The sequence below is a fragment of the Arvicanthis niloticus genome, chromosome 17, assembly GCF_011762505.2.
Source record: "Arvicanthis niloticus isolate mArvNil1 chromosome 17, mArvNil1.pat.X, whole genome shotgun sequence".
NCBI classification, from domain to species: Eukaryota; Metazoa; Chordata; class Mammalia; order Rodentia; family Muridae; genus Arvicanthis; species Arvicanthis niloticus.
The window spans coordinates 44,394,273-44,419,159 of NC_047674.1; the positions used below are offsets into that span (position 1 = coordinate 44,394,273).

At 38.6% G+C, this 24,887-nt stretch overlaps 1 protein-coding gene across 3 annotated transcripts in view; it reads left to right on the top strand.

Moving 5' to 3' along the window:
• The window catches only part of Kcnq5 (potassium voltage-gated channel subfamily Q member 5), a 539,505-nt gene that overhangs the window by 429,555 nt on the left and 85,063 nt on the right, over nucleotides 1–24,887 (top strand). For all 3 annotated transcript variants that reach the window (XM_034521402.3, XM_034521404.3, XM_034521405.3), the window contains exons 6-7: nucleotides 14,690–14,800; nucleotides 22,997–23,092. In XM_034521402.3, the coding sequence (XP_034377293.1) occupies nucleotides 14,690–14,800; nucleotides 22,997–23,092 (207 nt within the window). The remainder of the gene's footprint in view (nucleotides 1–14,689; nucleotides 14,801–22,996; nucleotides 23,093–24,887) is intronic.

Sequence of the window (24,887 nt, forward strand, 5' to 3'; positions counted from 1 at the left end):
TAGTCTTGTCTAATAAGTCACTGCTCACCCAAAGCTCATTCATGTGGCTAAAACTCCTGTGAGGGACAGTGAAAATTTGTCAGGACTAAATCAAGCAGAACTTGATATATTTTTGATTGTATGGTCGTCATTAAATGAATAAAAATTAGAGATACATTCCCCGAAATTTCAGGCTGTTAAAAACATTGAGTACATGTCTTCAAGATTGTGCTGTTGGTGACAGAGTAGTCTATTATATTAAAAAGAAAGGTCACATGATGAAAGGAGAAATATCTTTGCTGAGTGCACATCAGTCAAGAAATCAGTATCTAAAATATATAAACTGTAAAAATTCAACACCAAAATCCCATCCAGTCAGTAAATGGGCTAATGAACGTGACAAATAGTTCTCAAAAGAAATAAAACAAATAGTCAACAGATACTTGAAAAACATATTCAAAACTTAGCCGTAGAGGATGTGAATTAAAACTGTTTGGGGATTTTTTTTCTACCTCAGTCAGAATGGCTCTTGTCAAGGAAACACATGACAGTAAATGCTAGTGAAGATAGGAAGAAAGAGAAAAAAACATATATACACTGTTGGTGGGAATGTATACTGAATAGCCACTGTGGGAATCCTTGTGGAATTTCTTCAACAAACTATAAAGGGCTCTGTCACTACCGAGTATATTCACAAGGGACTCTAAGTCAGCACGTCATAAGACACAAGCACACTGATGTTTCCTGTACCACTGTTCATAGTACCTAGGCAATAGAGCCAGACTGGATGTGCATGTTTTCTCTAAGATGAGGAGTCTAGATATTAACGAGTGTGTGTGAATATATGTGCACAATTTCACGTGCACCCACAGTCCTATAAAAGCAAATAGAGAATTGTGGAGGTTTGGAAGGAGTTGGCTTTGGGGTTGTTTTGTTTTGTTTTGTTTTGTTTTTTATTTTTCTGCCACAAAGGAAAATGTTTCTGTGCACCTGTAGGAAAGTGGATGCAAATAGAGACCTTCATAGTCACAGTGAAATAAGCCAGGTGTGGAAACACTAATAGTGAGTGCATGCCTTCTCTGGAAAGTCTAGACATAGATGTGTGTGTGCATGCGTGCATGTGCGCACATGCATACATCACACACACACACACACACACACACACACACACACACACACATTGCAGCCTTAGCCCCATGAAACAGATAGGGTATCATGGGCGAGGAGAAAGAGGTTGATGCATGTGGTAGGGAAAAGAGAAGGTAATGAAATTCATGTGATGTAGGAGCAGAAAGGGAAGATGTTTGTAGGAAGAAATATAACCAGAAAAAAACAACACAACTGGGGTGCCAGAGGAAATTGTGAGAGGGAAGAATCAGGACAAAATCAGATAATGGCATGCACGCATGCATGGGAACAAAATATCATGGCACACATGTATGAGAAGTGCTACACAATAAGAGAAAGAAAATGTCATCATGAAACTTATTGCTTTATATGCTAATTCACAATGTCAATTTAGAAAAAAAAAATAAGTTTCATTTCCGACTCTTCCTCCCTACACACAAGAAACATTGGGCATTTCAAAAGGAAAAGAATGGAGATGGAAAAAAAGACCTGACATTCTTGAAATACCTCTAATATATAGAAAGTAAAGGAAATCCTGTTACTCCAGGTGCAATGTGCTGCAACCTGAGAAAGCTGGTGAGTTTTCATGCAATCGAGGGAAGGCAGTCCATAGCCCAGCCTGTTTGCAGTAGTCTGAATTCAAGTGTAGCATTTGCTTCTCTTGGATAATTCAAATATATTTCAATTGATGGAGATATTCAGGGGCACATTTCTCCCCTTTGAGATGCAGATCCTGGAGAATTAAGCCTGGCAGCTTTTTATCTCTCTTCCCATTCTTCTTTTACTTCTCATTACCAATACAAATTGCTGTCTTGTGTGTTAAACTGTGTGTGGGAAACTCTTAATATACTCTTGCTTAGTCACCAACTAGCTAGCTTCTCTGCAAAGCGACATACAAAGGTCATCTCTGTGATTTGCAAGAAGCAGCATATTTTCAATAATTTCCACTTCAAGAAGACTGTTTTGACTGCTGTTTAACCTGTACTTTTCAGGTTTCTGAATGGTCTAATTATGTTTCCATTTTAAAATAAAAAAAAACAAAACAAAACAAAAACGCAAGGCTCAATATCGAAATAAAAATAAATTAAAAAAAAAAACCTTTCAGCATGCCAACTTCTAGGAATGAAAATAAAGGCTTCTGACTCTAAAGCAGTTTTGTTTATATTGGCTGACTCATTAATGAAGTTTTCTAAAGCTTTAAAAAACATGAAAAAATAGATAAGAGGGATTATTATTTCTATTCATTATAAAAACAGCATATACTAGATCTGAGTGTTAAGTAAATTTAGATTATTGTACCACTTAATAATATGTCACTAAAGACCTTTGTGGAAAGTTTGTTTACATCATTTTTAATTGAAATTGTCCATATTGAAAATGAGGGGGTCCTCAATAACTCTGGAGTATCTAGATTAAATGCTAATCTAAACAGAAAAATGAGACCACCCTAAACTGGAGTGTTTGTTAGTTCTAGGCTTTATGAAAAAAAAAAAAAATTCTCCCTCGTAAGAGTCCAAAGTATCAACATTTAATACCAAAATTCAATTTGTGTTCCATCTATAAATATAGAGTCCCCAGGAAATTCCAAGTATTAAAAGTAAAGGTCCTTGCTTTAAGACAGGGAGAGCTGTCCTCAACATCAATATTTAGGGAGATACAAGAGTGAGGTCAGCAGCGATCAATGCCATTGTACAATTTGGATACCTGAACTCACTTCTATGCCGAGGAACCAAGGAATGTGCCCACCTCACTGTGTAAGATAACAGATACTCAAGATCTGATACCAAGACCACAGCAATTTCACAGACCTAGATGGTAGCTGTTTGGAGTGTGAACATTGATGTTAAATAGAAGCGTCTGCCAAAACAACAGAACAAAGGAGAACTATATTCTTCATTGCAGATACTCAGTGTAAGCAAAGAAGGGCCTGGGAATTGGAAGTTTCCATGAACTAGAACACATGAACAATGTGTCATAACTGGGGTTGGTGGGTTGTAATGACAGGCAGTGGAGGGGTGAACAAGCTAACTCCATATGCTCCTTGCTCTGGAGTTCAGGGTCTGGGTGCTACCCAGAAGTCCACGAGATATTATTTCTTCGATCATCCTAGCACTATTTTCTTTTTGTCCAGCCACCTCATATTTATTCAGAAATAATTTAAGAACAGCACTTTCTGAAGTTATTTTCTGTTATCTACCTCCTTCCTGTTATTTTTTAACCTTATGCATTACTTTAGATTTATTCTGAAATAATTTAAGATCTAGTTTTCCTGATGTAGAATTTTTTCTAATAATGACCTGCTCTAGAAAACCATCATTTTTCTGTTTACTGTTCTCTTTTGTAATAAAGCTGGTGCAATGTTTTTTTAATGTATATAATAGCAGAGAGAAGGACTCTAACAGCAGATAAGATGGCATCTGAATACAGATTCCATTTGAGACGGTGTCCTTGAAGAGATTATTTCATACAGAAGAATGTACATCAGCCACATAAAGTCTCAGAAGGGATGCCACAACTCTTACGAACAAAGCAAGTTGCTGAGATGACTTCTATATACAATCTAGTGTACTGTGTGAGCAATGTGTCTCACTTCCCAAATCTGTGTGTGAGATGGGAATGAACAAGGATACCATTGTCCTTGATAGCACCAGTTGCCCTTCAGAGAATCAGGGCAACTTCTTACTTTGGATCCTCCAGTAAAAGTGTTTTCTGCCTTATTTTACAAAGCATCATTTCCTAAATTAGTACCGGTACATGTAGTTAAAGTAAATGATTGTTTTTGACTGTCAATGCTTTACCTAAAGCTTTATTTAGCCTAAGAGAATCAACATAGCAGCCCCGAATGATTCAAGAGCCTTCTCAGCTACCAAACACCCACACACCCCAGCCATCCACCCCAAACCCTGTTATAAGCACCTCTGAGTCTCACATTTACCTTAAAAGCATATGTTTATGAAGTGCACAGTTCTCCAGGCTCTTTAGGAAATTCTTCATTAAGAATTCTGATTTTTTAATAATATCACCCCATACCTGTGTCTACACATTTCTTTTTAATAGTATTATTCTACAGGCATTGGCACAATCTGTTTTAAAAAGAGAAAAAATACACTCAAGAGACATGAGTTCTAGACCAGACATTGTGATTTGCTGAAGCACTAGTATTGGTTTTGTCTCAGGCATACATGAGTGAACATGAGGACTGGAATGGAGACACATGTCCATGTGGAAGCTGGAGGAAGCCACCAGCTGTCCTGCTCTTCCACCCACCATTTCATTTCTTTGGCATAAATAGGATCTCTCACTGAAGCTAGAGATAGGCTAGTGGCCAGGGAGTCCCAGTCATCTCCCTGTCTCTGATTTCCACAGTGATGGGGCCACAGGTGTGTATGTCTACACTCAGCTGTTCACATAGGTTCTGGAGGTTTGAGCTCAGATCTTTGTGCTTATGTATCAGTCTCTCTTACCCACTGAGCCATCTCTCTAGTCCATGGAAATTGGTATTAAGTAATCATTCCCTGTATTACAATAGAGATAGTCATATTGACAAAATACAGCTATACAAGGAGCGTGGAATGAGATTGGGACATGGAGATGGTCTATCAAACACTAAAATATCGGCCATTACTATTATTATATATTTGACCTCAAGCCTGAAAAAAACATCACAAATGATAATATCTCAAGGAACCTGCCATAGAATAATCCAAATTCTATGATGTCACCCACTGAAAGACACTCTGATCGTTGAACCAGAGAAAACTGTTCTGAGTCAACAGTTTGAGTCCCAAAGCTGACTGTCAGATTAGAGGGCTACACATTCTCTGAAATCAGTTGTTCATGCAAAAGGGAAGGGAAGGGAAGGGAAAGAGAGGGGAGGGGGAATAAGTGTATTACTGTCACTGCAGTGGAATTGTCCTTCTTCATTTTTTTTAAATTTTTTTATTGGATATTTTATTTACATTTCAGATTTAATCCCCTTCCCTGCCCTCAACCCAGAAACCCTGTATCCCATCCCTTTTCCTCCTGCTTCTATGAGGATATTTTATTTTATTTTTTTTTATATTTTATTTACATTTAAGATGCCATCCCCTTTCCACATTTCCCCTCCCTAGAACACCCCTGTCCCATGCCCCCCCCTTTCCTTTTTGCTTTTATACGATTTTTTTAAAATGTTAATCAAAGGATTTATAAGTTTGGTAATGCTCAATCAGAAGCGTAACACAATACCCAACCTAGATATAAAACTTTTTGACTGGTGGAGACATGTGAACATCTGCCTCCATGCCCCCTCTCTCTTTCTCTCTCTCATCACCTAGCCTCTCCTCTTCTTCATGTTCTCTCCTTGTTCCATCTCTTCCTCTCAGTACTCCTTCCCACTTAGCTCCTCCTACATATCACCTTTCCTGTTAAAGTAGAACTTTTCTCTCAAAATACAATTAGAGCATACTTATTCCTAATTGTACCAGTGGGAATTGTCCTTCTTCAAAGACTCCTTTTATGGAGAAATTATGTCATGCTGTTAAATACAAACAGCCTATTTTTAACTTGTTCACATGAATGTATTAGTTAAAAACTAATATTGCTAGTTATGTTTTCATAACTGTGCCACAGGACATTTGTTGATTTCTTCCCTAAAGAAAAGAGACAAAGAAACCTCATATTTTTATAAAAGAATTAATCAACTTGAAAGAAAAAAATCTCTAGCCTAATCAGCGTGGAAATGTGACCATGGCATCTTCCATTTTTGTCTGTGTTGTCATAATTTTTACTTTGTTTTGTTTTGCTGGTTTTATTTGTTGCTTTTGTAGTTATTATCTAACTTATTATCAGGTCTCTGTGTGGTACATGTCTGTAGATGCAGGAATAAATATGCTACAAAGGCCTGGTTAGAAGACAATTTTCAGGAGTTGGTTCTCTTCATCCACTTTGTTTAGACTGAGTCGATTTTGTTCCCACCACTGTGTACCCTAGACTACCAGGCTATGATCTTCCTGGTGATTCTCCACCTCCGTCATTCCATAGGGATGCTGGAATTATAGACATGTATCAATGCATTGGCTTTTTGAATTTATCATCTTTGGATCAGACTCAAGTCATCAGGTTTACACTGAAAGCAGTGTTATCTACTGAACCATTTCACTAGCCTGTTGTTTTTCTGAGATACGTTCTTACTAGGTAGCCCAGGCTAGCCTAGAGCTCACAATCTCATTACCACAACATCCTAGGTGCAAGGATTATAGACTAGTACCACCAGGCTGACACTCTCCAAGCCATTCCCCCTTTCTTTTCTCATACAATGCATCCCAACCACAGCTCCCCCCCCCATTCCTCCCATACCCCACACATGCACCTCTCCTCTAACCTAGATCATAGTGACTCCATAAAGAAATTAGAAAGTTCTCATTTCAGCAATTTAAAAGTATATCTGAAAGCTCTAGACAAAAAAAAAAAAAAGAAGAAGAAGAAGCAAGCACACAAAAGAGGAGTAGAAGGCAGAAAATAATCAAAATCAGGGCTGAAATCAACCAATTAGAAACAAATAAAATGATACAAAGAATCAACAAAACCGAGAGCTGGTTCTTTGAAAAAAATCAACAAGATAGATAAACCCTTAGCCAGACTAACTAAAAGGCACAGAGACAGTATCCAAATTAACAAACTCAGAAATGAAAAGGGAGACATATCAAAAGAAACTGAGGAAATTTTAAAAAAAAATCATCAAATCTTACTACAAAAACATATAGTCAACCAAACTGGAAAATCTAGATGAAATGGATAATTTTCTAGATAGAAATCATGTACCAAAGTTAAGTCAAGATCAGGTAAACTATCTAAAAGTCCCACAACCCCTAAGGAAATAGAAGCAGTCATTAAAAACTTCTCAACAAACAAAAATCTCAGGGCCAGATGGCTTTAGTGCAGAATTCTACCAGACCTTCAGAGAACACCTAATACTAATACTCCTCAAACTATTCCACAAAATAGAAACAGAAGGAATACTACCTAATTCATTTTATGAAGACACAGTTACTCTGATTCCTAAACCACACAAAGACCCAACAAAGAAAACTTCAGGCCAATTTTGCTTATGAATATCAATGCAAAAATACTCTATAAAATACTTGCAAATCAAATCCAAAAACATGTTAAAAACTATCATTCACCAACAATCAAGTAAGCTTCATCCTGGGGATGCTGCAATGGTTCCATAGACAAAAAGTCCATCAGTGTAATCCACAATATAAACAAACTTTTAAAAAATGCATGACCATCTCATTAGATGTTGAAAAAGCCTTTGACAAAATCCAATACCCTTCATGTTAAAAGTCAAGATCAGGAATCCAGCCTGCATTCTTATAGAGCCCAGGTCCACAAGACCAGGAGTGGCACTGCCTACAATAAACCAGACTCTCCCCCTAAGAAAATGCTCTACCGGTTGACCTGCAGCCCAGTCTTATATGCATACTTTCTCAGCTAAGGTTTCCTCCACTCTGATAACTCTAGTTTGTGCCAAATAAATGTAAAACTAGCCAGCACACTGATAATGTGTGGTACGGGTAGATGGATGGTTTATGAAAATGGAATATAATATTTTCTAGAAGTTCAAACATGCAAAATACTAAAATATTATTACTATAAAACCAATACAACTCTGTTGAGAGGAAAATCCTACAAATCTAGGGACTCTTTGTGTTTAGATCATTCCATGAAACTTGAATTCATGCTACACACACAGACACACACATATACACACTCACACACGTAACTTGGGAAGAATAAGTGATTTAGAACACTTGTTGTTCTTGCAGAGGACCTGGGTTTAATTCCCAGAATATATATGGTAACTCATAACCTTCTGTAAATCCAGTTCCAGGGAATCTTCTGTAGACACCAGGCACACATATAGTGCATATGCATACATACATACATACATATATACTTACATACAATACATAATACATACCAATGTACATATGTATGTACATGTGTACAGGCAAAACAATTACATGCATAAAATAAATCTTTTTAAAACATAACTTATAAAACTTCAAACTTTGATGCATTATGAATGAGGTTTATGCAAATAAAAATATGAAGTAGAATCCCAATTCTTCACAAAGAATGTTATGAAATGAGTGTACCTCTGTATTTTGGTGAGTAATAAAATATTATATATATTATAAATTATATATATATATATATAATTTAGTTTTGAGATGCTGTGCTATTATGAAACTTCTAAGTAGACAACTAGCTATCATAGAACTGTCAATTAAGAAGCCTTCTCTGAAACTGAAAAGATGGCTCAGAGAAAGATTATTTGCCCATATAAGAAAGTCCCTGTATTTGTTTCCCAGTTAAGGGAGAAGAGAAGAAGGCCACCAGGTCATGTGTATTATCAGGCATTAATATAGTATTAGAAAATGATCTCCCATACAAAGAGTAACATGACTTTCTCATAAGACTTATTTTCCATTGGTTATTCTGCACTGAAGTTCGACTCATTCCTTTATATTTGGTATGCAAAGCAGAACTCTAATATATTATGATTCACTTTTTACACTGGATGAAATAGAAAAGAATGAGATGCTTTGACTCAGGAATTATCCAAAATGTCTTAGTACAAGCAGAACCCATTAAGTAACCACACTTTAATGCTCTGTATCATCCTGGACCCACCCAGTAATCCCTGTCATCCCCACCCACCCAGCCTGTGTGCAGCTATGGAGCATCCTCATGACTCACCCAAGATGAACAGAGATGTTGGATCTGATTCCAGCTCCATCACCACTGTGTTCAACCCTTGAGCCCTAATGTCCTATGCATATTAAGAGCGGACAAGGAATTACACAACTAAGGGGTCAGTGGGGGTATCTGCAAAGGAGGAACTGTATCATTTATCTGATGTTCTATTCCTGTTCTAAAGAGACTGGCATTGAAAAGAGGTGCCTCATTTATTGTATCTGTCATAGCAGCACTCTACCATTAGATTTAGCTTCTCCAAAAAAAAAAAAAAAAAAAAATCAATGCTCTTTAGAAGTCCAAGTATCTCAAATCACTACGTTAATTGTACACTATAATTAATAATCACCGTCAGCCCCTATGACTCAGAGTTGCCGAGATACTCTGTGTGTGACAGTGGTTGTCATATGAAAAATATGCAGCACAATAAACCAGTCATCTTACCTCACTATACCATCAGAATACAGCTGGGATCTTAGAGACATACGAAGTGTTTTCCAGAAAAGACGTCAATTGTCCCCACTACTCAGTAGTGAACTCTGAACTCCAATTGCAACTTCCTCACAGCCTCTGACAATACCCTATGCAGCCAGTCTAGTATCTGTGAAATAGGATTCTCTCTAAATGCACTGAGAGCTGGTATCTGTGGGGGGCTTCCATTTCTATGACACTGAACCTGCATGAAATGAATCATTTCTGTACCCAAAGATGGAGGTCTCTTAATGCTTTAGCATAAGCCTAGGATGCTAAGCATCAAGAAGTTTTCTGTCTCTTGGCTTCCATGTAAAGGGTGAGCTGGCTACCACTAGCATGGCCTTTCAGTAACCAGGAAGTATGCTATTTACAGTTCACTTGTCTGTAACTGAACAACCTAAAGGGAGGAAGGGCTTGAGTCATGGTTTTGGGACATTCATCCCATGGTCACATGACCCAATGGTCTTGACGAGAACATCATGACAGTGGGAATATGTGGCAGAGAAGACCTGCTTTTTTCATAGCCAAACTGGAAGTACAGCAGTTCATGCCATCATAAACCTGAAGCAGAAAAAGAAAATTTCTGTTGGCAACTTTCTCCCCTCATCTTTCGTGGTCCGAGAGAATGATACCATCCATACTCAGGATGGCTCTCCTCCTTCAGGTGACCTTTACAAAATAATCTCATAGATATACCTGGTGGTTTGCAACATACAATCTCCTAGGAGATTCCAAGTCTATTTGAGTTGACAACAGAGATTAACTGTCCACATAGTACAGGTGAGCTAGATAAACCAGTTGATACTTAGAGGACAGTTTCACTTGAAAATCTAGGAATTCAGTGAATACCAATGCAGGTCTATATAATTTTAGTTTTAGAGAATGTATCAATCCTTGTCTTGGAATATTGGTAGCTACATCAACCAGAGAAGTTGATTTTCTAGAGAAATTCTCTATGAATTTCTAGAGAAAACTGATCTTGTCATAAAGTGAACCTTAGAAACTTCATAGTTTTATTTCCTTTCTTTACTGGAATATTTTTGTGAGAAAAGGTGTGTTTCATTGGGATATCTTTATATGTACATATATTGTAATTTGATGACATTTACCCCCATTTATTCCCTATGCTGCCTCTCTACTCTTTCTTCTTCCCTGGAATCTACCCCTCTGCTTTCATAAGATTGAATTATTTTGCTGATATATATATATATATATATATATATATATATATATATATATATATTTCCTGTTCACAGTATAAGACCCATCATTTAATTTACAGTGACAGAAAGGAAAGAATGTGACCAAAATACAAATGAAATTATCACCATATCCTTCCCTGATACAAGAAATGAACTGGCCACCCTGTTGCAAGATCCATCTTGGGCCTGCCCATGCCTGGAAGCAACAGGTCCCTAAGCATCTAACCAATAAATTTCTGAGTTTCTTTGAATTCAGAGAGGAATAATTTGTTGAGAAAAGGGATTCAGCTACTAGTTCCACCACATTCTCTAGATGTGGTCATTTTAGAAGGAATCACAGGGCCAACAGGTAGCCCAAATTTTTCACCAAAATCCAAAGGAAGTTGAATCAATTTCTTTGAATCTACAATATTTTATCTCTATGTCATTACCATTGCTGGGAAAGAAAAAAATTACTAGTATAAAACACAATATAGTCACTTTGCTGTGTCCCATTCTACAGATTTAGATGAAGTGTGTTGAATTCTACTCTCTGAGAACCTGGACTATAACTTTGTGTTATAGAAACACAAAGCAACTATGAAATGTCACATTTTCCTCCATGGAAAAGCCAGAAAATGTTCCTTCAGTGGGTTATTATTAATAAATTATTACAAAAAGATTAAGCAATTTGGCTGAAAAACAATGGTTGCTTAAAATACAATAAAATTAAAACAAAACTTTGATTCTCAAAAAGATATTTGAGAGTCTCATACTGATATGGCTGGTGTTAGACTCCATTGGCTGCTAGGTGTCAGCATACTTTTCCTTCTCTGTAGTCCTGGACGAGCTCTTCCACCCACAGACCTCTTGCTGATTTGCACCTGATACCCTCCTACACTCCCACTGTCCCGAGAATTTTCCCCTCCCCTAGGCCTCTGATTCTCCTCAAAAGTCTCCAACTTCTTCAAGCTGATTAAAGATATTACCAACACCTTCCCAGTTCCCATCACCATTCATACTGTGCCTACATTATCTCCCGCAGGAGACTTTGTCTGTTCATCCTGCCAAGGCTAACACCTGCAAGAAATCTTGATTCCTTTTCCTCTGCCTCCTCGGATGTCCTACCCCCATCATAAAGCCATTATTCTTTCCCTCTTCAGTTTTACCCTTCATAAACCATGTATAGGCCCATCCTCAGAAGCCTCCCCTCAAGCTAGGGGTTTATAGGAGTTTCTGTCCTATATTTCTCAATCAATTTCTTGCCAATAATCTTGAAAAGGTCCTTTAATTATTTTCTAAATACTGCATTTTTCATTATTGGTAGCAAGTGCCATGCTAGATGTTGGAAAAATAATAATTAAAAAAAAAACTGGTCATCTTTACTCCTTTTAGTATGGATCCAGTACTTGTTATATAAATGCTGTCAGATTACTAGCACTTGTTACAAGTGCTACCAAAAAACAAGGATACAGACAGTCTTGGTGTATCTCTGTAATCCCATCACTTGTGACATAAAGATAGAAAGATTGCAAATTTGAAGATAGCCAGATAGCTATGGCACAAGACCCTGTCACAGAATGGAGGAAAGAAGGAAATAAAGAAGGAAAGAATTAAGAAAGGAAAGAAGGAAGGAAGAAAGGAGGGAAGGAAAGAAGGAAGGAAGGAAGGAAGGAAGGAAGGAAGGAAGGAAGGAAGGAAGGCAGGCAGGCAGGCAGGCAGGCAAGCAGGCAGTAAGTAAGTAGCTGATATATATATATACATATATATCTTGTTATCTATATATATTATATAGATATATAATATAAACATAATATATACATAAAATAACAAGAGACACTACGGTAGACAAGATGGAGAAGTCTGCCTCCATGAAAGAGTATTTGAAAGAAGATCTAAAAGTCAGTAAGGAACCCTGGGAAATTTTGGTAAAGAGGAATTTCATTGATGGGACAACATGATCAAAAGGTTTCCTGGGCTTGCCTGAGTTGACAAGATTCTAACTTCTGAGAGGGTCTGGAATGCCATGATGGCTAAAGTACCCCAAGCAAATCTGAGGTTATGATCCTCTCCAAAGAGAACAGATCACTTGAACCGTGGTTCAGAAAATCAAATAGATAACCACTGAAATATGTTTTTATTAGAGGGGAGTTGGAAAATTCCATTCCTCTTAGGTCTACAGAGAAAGAACCAGAGGAAAAGGCAAAGACAAGCAAGTAAGAAGTAGTATAGCAACTTGGCCTGCCAAGTGGTCATGGTGACAGAAGGTATAATTATAATTCTGTGTAGCATCTTACACAGAATCAATGGGATTTGCTGATTGGTCCAATAAAGGGAGAGATAACAAAGAATAATTGGGATGCACCTAAGGCTTCTGATATGAGCAACTGGTTGGATAATGAGGTTCCTGACTACAATGGGACAGAAAATATCAGAGTGCATAGGAAACATTGCAGAAGAGGGCTCAAAAGGATTGTAAGAGCCAGAGGAATGAGGAGTTTACTGTGAGATTGTGTAGCCTATGAATGTTGGGAGCTACACCCATAAAGTCTCATGAACATGACTGCCTATACATGAGCCGAAAGAAGACAAGAATGGATAGCCAAATAGGTAAAAACAAAGCCCAGGAGGTGTCAATCCTACAGAAAGAACTATGGGCAACTAAGGAATGCTGAGACAGGAGACGTAGTCCTCTGTAGGGAAGAGCACTCCAGTACCAAATGGTCAGCCCTAGAAACATAAATACAAGTAAGTTTATACAGACTGAGCAGATACTTAGGAGTGTGTGTGTGTGTGTGTGTGTGTGTGTGTGTGTGTACACATGCATTCATATAAACATATATGTGTAGTGACAATATAAAAAAGACTATACAGTTGAAAAAGAGCAAGGAGAGGTTTGTAGGAAAGTTTTGAATGAGAAAAGGAAGGGAAGGGAAAAGCATGTCATCATATAATCTCAAATCTAAAAGAAAGAATTTTGAAAAGGAAAGCACCTGTGGCATTTGTGTTCCCACGCCCAGTTTATTTCAGATAACTTCATTATAATCAGAAAATTGTTGGAGTGATGGTTCAATGGGTAAGAGAGTTTATTGCTCTTCAAAGTAAGACCATCCACAACAGGTGATTCATAACCACTCATGACTCCAGGCTGGAAAGGAACCATAGCCTCTGGCCTCTGTTGGGATAGCACTCATTAACATATATCTAAATACGTGCATGCACGCACACACACACACACATACACACACACACATAATTGAAATAGAATCTTTTTAAAATTAGAAATGCATGCCAGGCCAATGAAATGGTTGAGCCAATAAAATCACTTGCCACCATGCATGACAATATGAGTTTGACTCCAGGGATCCATGTGATGGAAGGAGAAAACCAACTTCAGTATCCTCTGGCCTCTACTTGCATGTGATACCCATGTCTACCCATCTGCCCACACACATTTAAAAATAAATATTTATAAACTTATTTTTTTTAAAAAAAAAAGATAGTATGGGAAGTCTTTTCCAGGACAGGCAAGAGAAAGAAATAAAAGGCATTCGGATCAGAAAGAAAGAATTAAAAGACTTATTGTTTGCTGATGACACAATCTTTTGACTAAAAAACTACAGATTACACACATTCACACATACAAGCACACACGCATGTGTGCACATGCCGTTAGAATTCCGGTATGCTTCTCTTCCTGCTTTGGTTGGTTGCCTATATCATGCCCCCCTTACTGTCCTAATTATCTCAGGACAAGAACTGTATCCTTTTCATTTTTGTTCCACTGCAAGTCATAAAATGTATCTTGAACACTCAAGGCTTTACGAAAATAATAAACAGTCTTATTGAATAAATCAGCGTTTGGGGTACGAGCTTAAAAATCCACAGCATACCTCTTCCATATCAGGGATGATGGTTTTCCTACCCAAATAACTTGCCTTTGAATACACATGGACAATCTGGAGACTGTATTACAAGGGAGGACAAAATATGCAGGTTATTCCTTCCCTTAAACAAAGAGAAGTTCTGTTATGCGTCATGGAAAATTAAAGAGCAGGAAGAGAATGTGCCAACAAGACTTCTTGCATCATGATTTAGGGGAGATACTGTTTTGTCTCCCGTTCCTAGGTCCTAACTTCCTTCTCAAGTACTTAAGCTGGATGTTCTGTTGACTTTGTTTCTAGATTACACTGACAACCATTGGCTATGGAGACAAAACCCCCCTAACTTGGCTGGGAAGATTGCTCTCTGCGGGCTTCGCACTCCTTGGTATTTCTTTCTTTGCACTTCCTGCTGTGAGTATCTTCTCCACAATAAAGTCTCTTCCACTGGGTCCTCAAGATTTGTTGGAGGGAGGGAACCCTCACACATTGGTGTTCTGAGGAACAAGTCTACTTCATTAGCCAATACTAATTATTCTAACAAATGTTGATATTTTTTTTCTATGTGTATCCAGATAGATGGTGTATAAAATATTATCCTGAGTCTCCAATACCGGATAGAGCTATATAAACAAACAATTCGATTGTTTTTCTCAACATGCCACTAATCCATCTTAAATGTTTATGAAGATTTAAAGATACCTTCATGTAAACTAATTACTGCAATTTGGCTTATAATGTACACAAGTGGAAAGATAGATGCGCACAGCTCTTTCCTCTTCCCAAACACTTGAATGAGAAGCATCTGACCTTAAGTGTTGTAAATGTGTCAGATGATTTATACAAGTGTCACAGCCATTGATTTTTTTCTGCTCAATGAGCAGTTTCTGCATTTTGTCAGAATGAAGAACCCATTTATCTCCCTCTGGGCTCCTGATTAGTTTCTCTTCAAAGGACGAGGCTTGACTTCCTGGTAATTTTAGCCTCTTGTTTCTTTAAAAGCAGTTGGACTTGACATTACCATTTGCCTCTACCCTCTGAGCATCATGTTTTGGCCTCTCCATCTGAGGTGGAGCTGGGCATCAGGGAGCCAACAGTAAAAAGTGAGGGTCAGCCACAACAGGTGTGCCTAAGAAAAACAGTCTCCTCCTTGTTCCAGGCAGCAGGCATGCCATGTGCAACCTCTGTCAAACTGAAACCTGAGAGCACATGCCAGAGAAAGCCAAGCACACCGAGGTCAGATGGGGATTTTCAGTACCACAGACATTAAATCACAGTGCTCATCCTTTGACAGTAAATGACCTCAGAGGGCACTCCTGCCCTTCCCACACTCAGGTCGCAACTTTACACTGGCCAGCTGGTTCAGAGCCATACCACTCAAAACCATGGCAGGAGACTGCACAGACTATGCACATACGTAAGTTTTATGCCTCAGTTTGACTTTCCATTTCTCATTAACTGTGTAACGATATTAGTGTGCTAGGACCCCTTTGACCGGGTACCACAGACTTGGGGGCCTCAACATTGGAAATTAGTTTCATGGCTCTTGGAGGCTAAATATTAAGATCTAGGAATTACCAGAGCGAGTCTCCTTCAAGAGCTCTGAGAGGAAGACTACTATCCGAGCTTCCATCCTTGAGGTACTGAGGGAGGGCCATCCCTTTATATGTCCTTATAACACTTATATCCAAATTTATTTATTTATAAGCAAATCATTTGTATGATTAGGGTCCCTTCTAATGACCTCATCCTAACTTAACAACCCCTGGCAAGGACCCTCCCTGTATTCAAATAACTCACATTCTGAAGTATATGTAGTATATGAATTTGTGGAAACACAATTCAGACCAGTGATTTTTTTCTTAGTATATTTCTTCATTAAAACAGTGGAGGAAGACTTATAATAAGGACTGGTTGAGTCCAGATAAGTACTAGAATGAATAATGTGATAATGTAAATCAACTTATTACTATGGAAAAAACCTAAAAAACTCTCCTTAATTTATAAGATTATAAAATATATCTTTCCAGATCCAAAATGGTAATATAAGATAGATATGGGGGCAGAATCTCCCATATCCAAAGTAAATTCATTTTGTTGTTTTGTTTTAAGTCAGGGGTACTCTGTGTAGCCCTGGCTGTCTTGACCAGGCTACAGAGCCACTAAATTCAGCCCAAAGTCAGCTTTTATGGCTGTCCCAGAAACCTAGGGAGAAAAAGAGAGAGACAGAATCAATCACCAGATTCCCTATGGAAAAATACACCTTTTCAGAAATAGTAAAATTCAGTCTTGGGTTTCTTCCCCCCCAAAAGCAATACCACAAAATATCTGCTGTTTCATGTTTATATTTACCCTGAGATCACAGAGATTAAATGGACTGTTAAAATAGACAGTAGAGGACAGCAGAAAAGGCACTGCATAGGAAGAAACATTGGAAATCTAGCAGCAAGGGCAGGAAATGAAATTCTGCAATAAGCAAGCAGAGATAATTGTTCAAAGTATGTGAAGACTCAGGGTCATTTAGAGTCAGTGTCAGGATCTCCCACAGCACAAGGCAAGGATCCTATAATGACACTATGAGCCATTACAAGGAGGTTAAACTATGTTGTTGTGTTAGGTTACAGAGACTAAGTAGTCTTTTATGGAAGTGTTTCCAATGGAGCAATTGCCATTTTTATATACAAATTAAATTAATTTGTTAGAAAGTCATAAAATGTGCTTGTGCTAATCATACCATTCCTAAAAATGCCAAGGGAAGAGGCCTCTCCCGTGCATCTTTTTACTGTGATCTCACTATAGATGCTGAGCTGTCATTTTGTCCTCTGTGCCTGCCAGCCAGCAGTTCTTCCTGATTGAAATTTTGAACAATGAGTCAGCGTTCTGCTGGGAGAGTATCTTAGTCAGGGTTACTCTTGCTGTGATGGAACACCATGACCAAAAGCAACTTGGGGAGCAAAGGGTTTATTTCACTCACAATTCTATGTAAAAGTTCATCTTCAAAAGCAATGGGAGCAGGAACTCAAGCAAGGCAGGAACTTAGAAGCAGGAGCTGATGCAGGGGCTGTGGAGGGATGCTGCTTACTTGTTTGCTCCCCCTGGCTTGCTCACTCTGCTTTCTTATAGGACCTGTGACTACTAGCCAAGGAATAGCACCACCTATAATGCACTGGGACCTCCCATCAATCATCAATCACTAATTAAGATAATGCCCTACAAGGTTTCCTACAATCCCATATTTAGGAAGCATAATTAACTGAGGTGTCCTCCTCTCAGATGAATTTAACTTGTGTCAAGTTGACAAAAATATCTTCAGCACAGTTGACCTCTTGCCACCTTGCCACACAAATAAATCACTGCTAAGCCACATTGCCTTTCTTGTTCTTCCCAAAGATTACACATTAATATTGATGTCACAATATAAAATATGTTCAAACTTAAAAGTTCCACAGTCTTACAAATTCAAACACTTTAAAACTTTAGTTTCAAAAAAAAAAAAAAAAAAAAAAAAAGCCCAAAGTCTTTGCTAAAATCCGAAGTCTCTCAACTGAAGGCTTCTATAAAATCAAAATCAAAAATAAATTACTTTCTTGCTTCAAGAGGAAAGAACCAGGTCATAGTCACAATCTGAACAAAGCTAAACCAAATTCCAACTATGTAAATAACTCAATAACCAATGTCTGGGATCCATGCTCTTCTGGGCTTCTCCAGAGGACTTGGGTTACTTCTCCAGTTCTGCCCTCTGAAGCATACACAGCTTGTCTTCTAGGCTCCCACAGGCTCCACTCCATGGCTTCTATTGTTTCTGGTACTCATCCTATATTACTGGCCATTTCCATACTGCTGAGGTCTCTTGCCACAACTGGGCTGCATTTTCACTAATTAGTAGCCTTACTTGGGCTCTGTTTAGGTACTCCATCCTTGCCACACAGTACCAAACCTCAGCTGCTTCCCTTGACCCCATCATGCCTTCAAAACCAATACTTCCTCAGCTGCTAGCAGGAGGTACAACCTTGGCTGCCTCTGGAACACAGTTTCTGTGTGCTGACTCTGAGGAAACACTTCCCAGAAGACTTCACCTCAGTAATACTGGTCTCACAGTTCCAGCTGACCAGAAACCACAGATCTTTACACAAAAGGCCCTGTAGAGTCTTAGTTTCTTTCTGAGACGTCACAAGCCAGGCTTCCATAGTCTTCTGCATTGCTCCTAACATTCTTATCTCCCAAGCTCCTACAAAACAACTCACTGATATCTTAATGAACACTCAATGGCTTTTCTAGCCCAGAGTTCCAAAGTCCTTGCACAATCCCAGAACAACATGGTCCGGTCAGTGACAGCAATACCTTACTATTCATTACCAACTTCTGTCTTAGTCCCTGTTCTATTACTATGAAGAGACACTATGACCAAGGCAACTCTTATAAAAGGAAGTATTTAATTGAATGCTTGCTTACAGTTTCAGGAGGTCAGTCGACTATCATTATGGCAGGAGACATAGAGACAAGTGTGTCACTGGAACAGTAGCTAAGAGCTACATCCGGAGCCACAAGCAGAGAGAATCTTAGCCTGCCATGGGCTGTTTAATGCTCACCCCAGTGACACACTTCCTCCACCAAGGCCACACCTCCTAATCCTTCTGAGATAGTGTCACTCCGTCATAACTAAAGCATTCAAATACACAAGCCCACGGAGGCCATTCTTATTCAAACCAACACAGGAAGGTAGAAGAGGATTGTGAGCCTTTCCTTTTTGGGGTTCCTCTAACCAGAAAACTCAGTGGCCATGGAGCCCTATCTTACCTTGACAGCAGAAGAACTCTGTTGTGCCTTACAGGGTCAACAGGCCATTTATCCCAAAAGCCAATGGAGGCTACCTCCTCCAGCTCCCTCCAGCCCTCGGCTACTGAGCTCCTGCAGGCTAACCAGACTTCCCTATAGCAGCCTGGCAAGCCACTCTTGCTAACTCCTCCTGCTGGATCCCCTATCTTAATGAACACTCAATGGCTTTTCTAGCCCATTGGGATTTATAGATATTGAGTCTTTTTTGCTATCCAACTGGCTTAAGTTCAATGCAACAAGTAGTTCTGTTTGATTTGAAATATTAACTATTCCACAAATACATATTAGCTACTGTCTGCAATCATTGAAAATATTAAGAAATATAATTATAATAGATTAAAAAAAATCTGAACAAGTCTTATAAGTGGTTGCAATGTTAAGGAAGAAAACTGGACTGCTTGAAGTTGAATGATAAGGAGGAGGTAAACATTTCAAATTTTTGTCAAGGTATTTTTTTTCCCACTTGGCATTTATGTAACACTTATTGGCCTAAAATCAAATCTTAAAACCTAAAACTTTCATTTCTGTTTAGCCTAGAAAATTAGTGAAAATCAATTTGAAGGAACTGCTTCTATTGGAAGAGATGGCACACATGTAAAAGATGAAGCCACATTGCATCTGTGTTTACAACATACCAGACATCTGTGTAGAGATGCCGACTGTATGGGAATAGAGGCTTGGGAAAGTTGAGCTAGAACATAACGAGACAGGGAGCAGGGCTGCTTAATAGCTGCTGTAATGAGTGGTCTGGCACAAGGGACATGTAGTAAACAGTTGCCAGCTACTAAAATATGCTTCAAAGTAATATTCCATGTGATTTTAAGTGTCATTGTTCATTGCTTTGTAGATACTAAAGTATACTATGTAGGACCTCTGTTTTCCAAAGGAGATTAACTCTGAACCCCCTTATTCATATATTTAGTGCTCAAAATGATAACTATTGCTTTCAACCCAATGTTTATTTTAAAAGTCTGAATTATGATCAGAGCAAGTAATACATAAATAAATCACAAATAAAGATATGTATTATAAAGCTATTGCGTGTTCTCTCCTACATGCTTATACTTATATGCTTATATGGGAAATAAAGTTAGGAGAAGAATCAGCGTATCTTTCCCAAGTAGTCTCACTTAACAAACAACAGTTTCAAATGATGAGAGCTGATCTGGATTTGGAAGTGGAGAGCATTTGTGATTCCAAGTGGAGAAATATCATTTAAATCTACAAACCAGATTATACCAAGCAGGTTTTATAAAGCTTAGCGTATGTTACCTCAACCTGTATGAGACGGAGACGCTGGGCTGTACAAGACCTGAACTGAAAGAGAGAGAAAACAGAACCCATGATTAATTGCTCATTTCAGGGCTCAGTCATTCATCCTAATTAATAGTAGAGGAGGGCAGTGCCTACTAGTAGTAAATAGTATTATCTTACAATTCTGCTATCTTAAACATGACTGCACTACCCATTGTCTGGTTATTGTCACCAGTGTGCTCAGAATTGTGAAATCTCAAGATAAGATGGAAGGTCAAGGGCTATCTAGGGCCCAAAAATATCTTAGTCAAGTTGTCACAGAGCTGAGACTTAATACCTTCTATAGATAAGATTTAAAAATATATATTTTTTAAAAACCCACCACTTCTCCAAGAGGTATCTCACCTTTAAGATAACAAGGGTTAGGCATTTCTTGCCTGCAGAAGATACTGACTTAGTACTGAGAAGATACTCAACTCTAACCTAAGGGTTAGGCTTCTTGAAGTTTAATAAAAGGCAAATAATTTATAGCTAGCAAGTGAAATCCACAGACTTGAAAGCACTGGTGCTCCCAGCATCATACTAATGAAGTCAAGAACATAGGCAAAGCCCAGAGACTGAATTTAGCAAGCTCTGAATGTGAACCCAAGGTTGAGGCAAAAGGCATCTTGATTTCACAGACGTCAGCCCTAAACAAACTCAAAAGAGAGGTAAGCCTCAAAGAACCAGGATTTTTCAGTTCAAGATGATAAGCAAAAGGAAATCAAGATAGCAGCAGTAACAAAGCACCCAGGACTAGAGATGGCTCGGCAGTTGAGTGTATGCCCACTCTTGTAGAAGAAGGCCTGGGTTCAGTCCTCAGCACCCACATTGAGCAGCATTCAAACAGCCTTATCCCCAGTTCCCAGGGATCTGACTCTAGCATTTGGAATCCTCTTTCCTGATCACATACATGCATATACATATAATTTAAACTAAAATTGTAACGGCCCACTCTGTTCCGAAGGTCAGGGTTTAGCAAGAGAGAGAGAGTGTGGGGAAGAAGGGGAAGAGACGCAAAGAATAGAGACAAACCAGAGGGTCTGTAGTCAAGTCTCCTTTACTGTCTCCCACAGACTATATTCACACCTCCTACTGACCACCACACACTCACCACTACACCTACTACTACTACACCACATCCTTACAAGGAAATCCTGGGTATTTATAAGCACAAGCAGGAGAACACAGGTGAAAACATTTTACCACGTGCACCATGCAGCTGGGGTCACTAAACAGCAAAACAAGCTATGTGGGATAAACAAGATATTTATCAGAGTGTGCTTCAGCTGTTGTAGGCTATTGAAAAACAAGTCTCTCATCAGAGTATATGGCTCCAGATGGCTACAAAGTTGATAGCTGCTTTCTAGCTGCTTTCTGCTTAAAGTCGGCTCCCAACATAAAATAAACCTTTAAAAGAACAAAATACACCTTGAAATTACACAAAGGAAAGTATATTAATCTTTTTAACCCCACAATCCAAATAGACAAGCCAAAACCAGAACAGGTAAAACATGCTAAAAGGGCCAGGTTAAAAGTGAGGAAATCCATCTGTACATGAAGGGGAGGATGGCCTTCTCGGGCATAGGTGGGAGAGGAGATTCTTGGTCCCATGAAGGATAAACACCGAGTGGGGGGGAATTCGAGAGTGGGGAGGTGGGAGTGTGGGGGTAGGTGGGGGCACATCCTCATAGAAGCATGAGGGGGAATGGGATAGGAGGTTCCTGGGTGGTGGGGGTAAGGGGGTAAGGGGATAAAATCTGAAATGTAAATATAATATCCAGTAAAAATAAATTTTAAAAAAAAGTGAAGAAATCAGGGATGGGTTTGTCAGTGAGTTGAGCTTTTGATGTTGTTGTTGTTGTTTGAGGGGAGGTCTTTTGTTTGTTTGTTTGTTTGTTTTGTTTTATTTTCATACAGACAAACCAGATCTCCAACTCAAAACCTGACAGCCTCTCTTTAATGGCTATAGCTGGACTAGATCTAAACCCACCCACTCCCCTCAGTTTTTTTTCCAGATTTTGTTCATGATGGATAACGGACAATCCCAGTCTCATCAGTGTTAAAAGTAACCCAATATCTATAAGAGCAATGCTTTAAGTCACCCGGATTCAAAACCCAGCCCAGTGCAATGCAGAGTTCTCCCTCCTACATTCTATCATTTAAGACCACTTGCTTGAATTAAATGATTATTTCTATCTCCAAGTGTGATGCTTCTTCTGATACCTGAAATTGATTAATAATAACTCCAAGTTGATTTACTACAGAACAAGAGTCATTATCTTTGGGCAGTATTAACCAACAGCTTGCCGTTACCTAGTAGTACTGTAACAAATATAGTGGTTTTTCTTAAAATAAGCAATACATTGGCTATCAACAGATTGCATACTGTTGTTTGTCCTTTCTTTTTTTTCCAATTCACTGTAGAGGTGTTTGAGATATTTGTTCTTTAAAATGCTACTATTTTGTATTTTGTTCCAGGGAATTCTTGGCTCAGGTTTTGCATTAAAAGTACAGGAACAGCACCGCCAGAAGCATTTTGAGAAAAGAAGGAATCCAGCTGCCAACCTCATCCAGGTACATGTTCAGCATAGTAGCCAAAAGGCAACATCTGCCTCCAGAACTGCGCCATGGGTCATTTTCCAATAGCTGTGCTTCATTGTATCCTAGAGCTATTTACTATTTGGTCTTGAAAAAGAAAAAGGTCAAACCTTAATGAACTGTCTTGAATTTGGGCAGGTATTGTCCCTTTCCCCAGTAACAACCACAAAGCATGTTTTCCAGATAATGGTCTATGCATTATTGAGTTATTAATCAGCACCACCAACACTGGGTAGAGGTCACCAGTCCTGTCATTCTTGGAAGGACTTAATGCATTTTATGAATCACTGTATGAAGAATAATTGGTCATTAAGTGGTAGTACAGTAACATCCCTGGCATCCTGTGATTTTTTCTAGCCTGTTACATATTGCTATTGTGAAGAACATACATGTTTAGAATGTTGAGGCTTAGTGTTTGTAGAATTGCTTTTAGTGCTCTTCGGGGAGATAACCTGAGGGCATTAATGCTTGAATATTAAAATATTCAAGCTCTAATATTAGAATATGAGATAATAAGCATATTGTTTGAAGCTAGTGCATAATACATGGGTTTTGTGTTTGCACTTCATTTTTTTCAACAATTCAGAATATGTGTTAACTTTTTTTTAAATACTTCTCTTTTTGCCATTCATTTTTGTTTGTTTTATTTTGTTTGCTTCTGTTTTGTTGTATTTGTTTTGGTGGTTGGTGATTTTGTTTGGGGGGTTGTTTTGTTTTCTTTTTGTTTTTCGATTTTGGTTTTGTTTTGGATCTGCACTAGTGGTACAGTAGAGAGTGTGGCTATCTCCTATGTCTTTTGGGAATAGAACTGTGTTAAGAATCACAAGGTATTTTTTCTACATCAATGATATGAAGTTATTATTGTACAAAAAACACAATAGTTCTACAACCTAAGGTTATCTCTTTGCCTGACAAGTAGCTGAGCCTCCAGAGTTTGAACCTGGGGATGCTAGGATATATATATGAGACATTAGGGAAATTGTTTCCATGGGGATATATATGATGGTTTGTATATGTTCCGCCCAGGGAATGGCACTATTAGAAGGTGTAGCCCTGTTGGAATAGGTGTGTCACTGTGGGTGTGGGCTTTAAAGCCCTCATCCTAGCTGCCTGGAAGCTAGTATTCTAGAAGCCTTCTGATAAAGATGTAAAACTCTCAGCTTCTCCTGCACAATGCCTGCCTTAATGCTGCCATTCTCACACCCTGATGATAATGGACTGAACCCCTGAACCTGTAAGTCATCCCCAATTAAGTGCTGTCCTTATAAAGAGTTGCCTTGGTCAGTGTCTGTTCACAGCAGTAAAACCCTAACTAAGACAGAAGTTGGTGCTGGGAGTGGGATATTTCTGTGTTAGGCCTAGCCATGCTTTTGTTTAGACGAATGTGGATTTGGGGACTTTGGATTTAGCAAACCATGGAATGTTTAAGGACTTAAGGAGCCATCCTAGTATGAATATGGAAGACTTCCTTGCTGTGAGTTATTTGAACTCTGTAGATCTGGCCCAAGAGGTTTCAGAGGAGAAGAATGTTTCTGTGGTATTTTGGTGAAGAATGTGGCTGCTTTTTGCTCTTGTCTGAAGAGTCTACCTGAGGCTAAAGTAAAGATATATATATTAACTGCATTGACAAAGGAAATCTCAAAAAAGCCCAGTAACAACTTCATTCTCTGGATAAGTCTCATGAAGAACATTTTAAACAAGTGTAGCAAGCTTAGAAAGAAAAAAATATAAAATATATGGTTCAAGTATTAAAGGGGCATCAGGAAGTGAA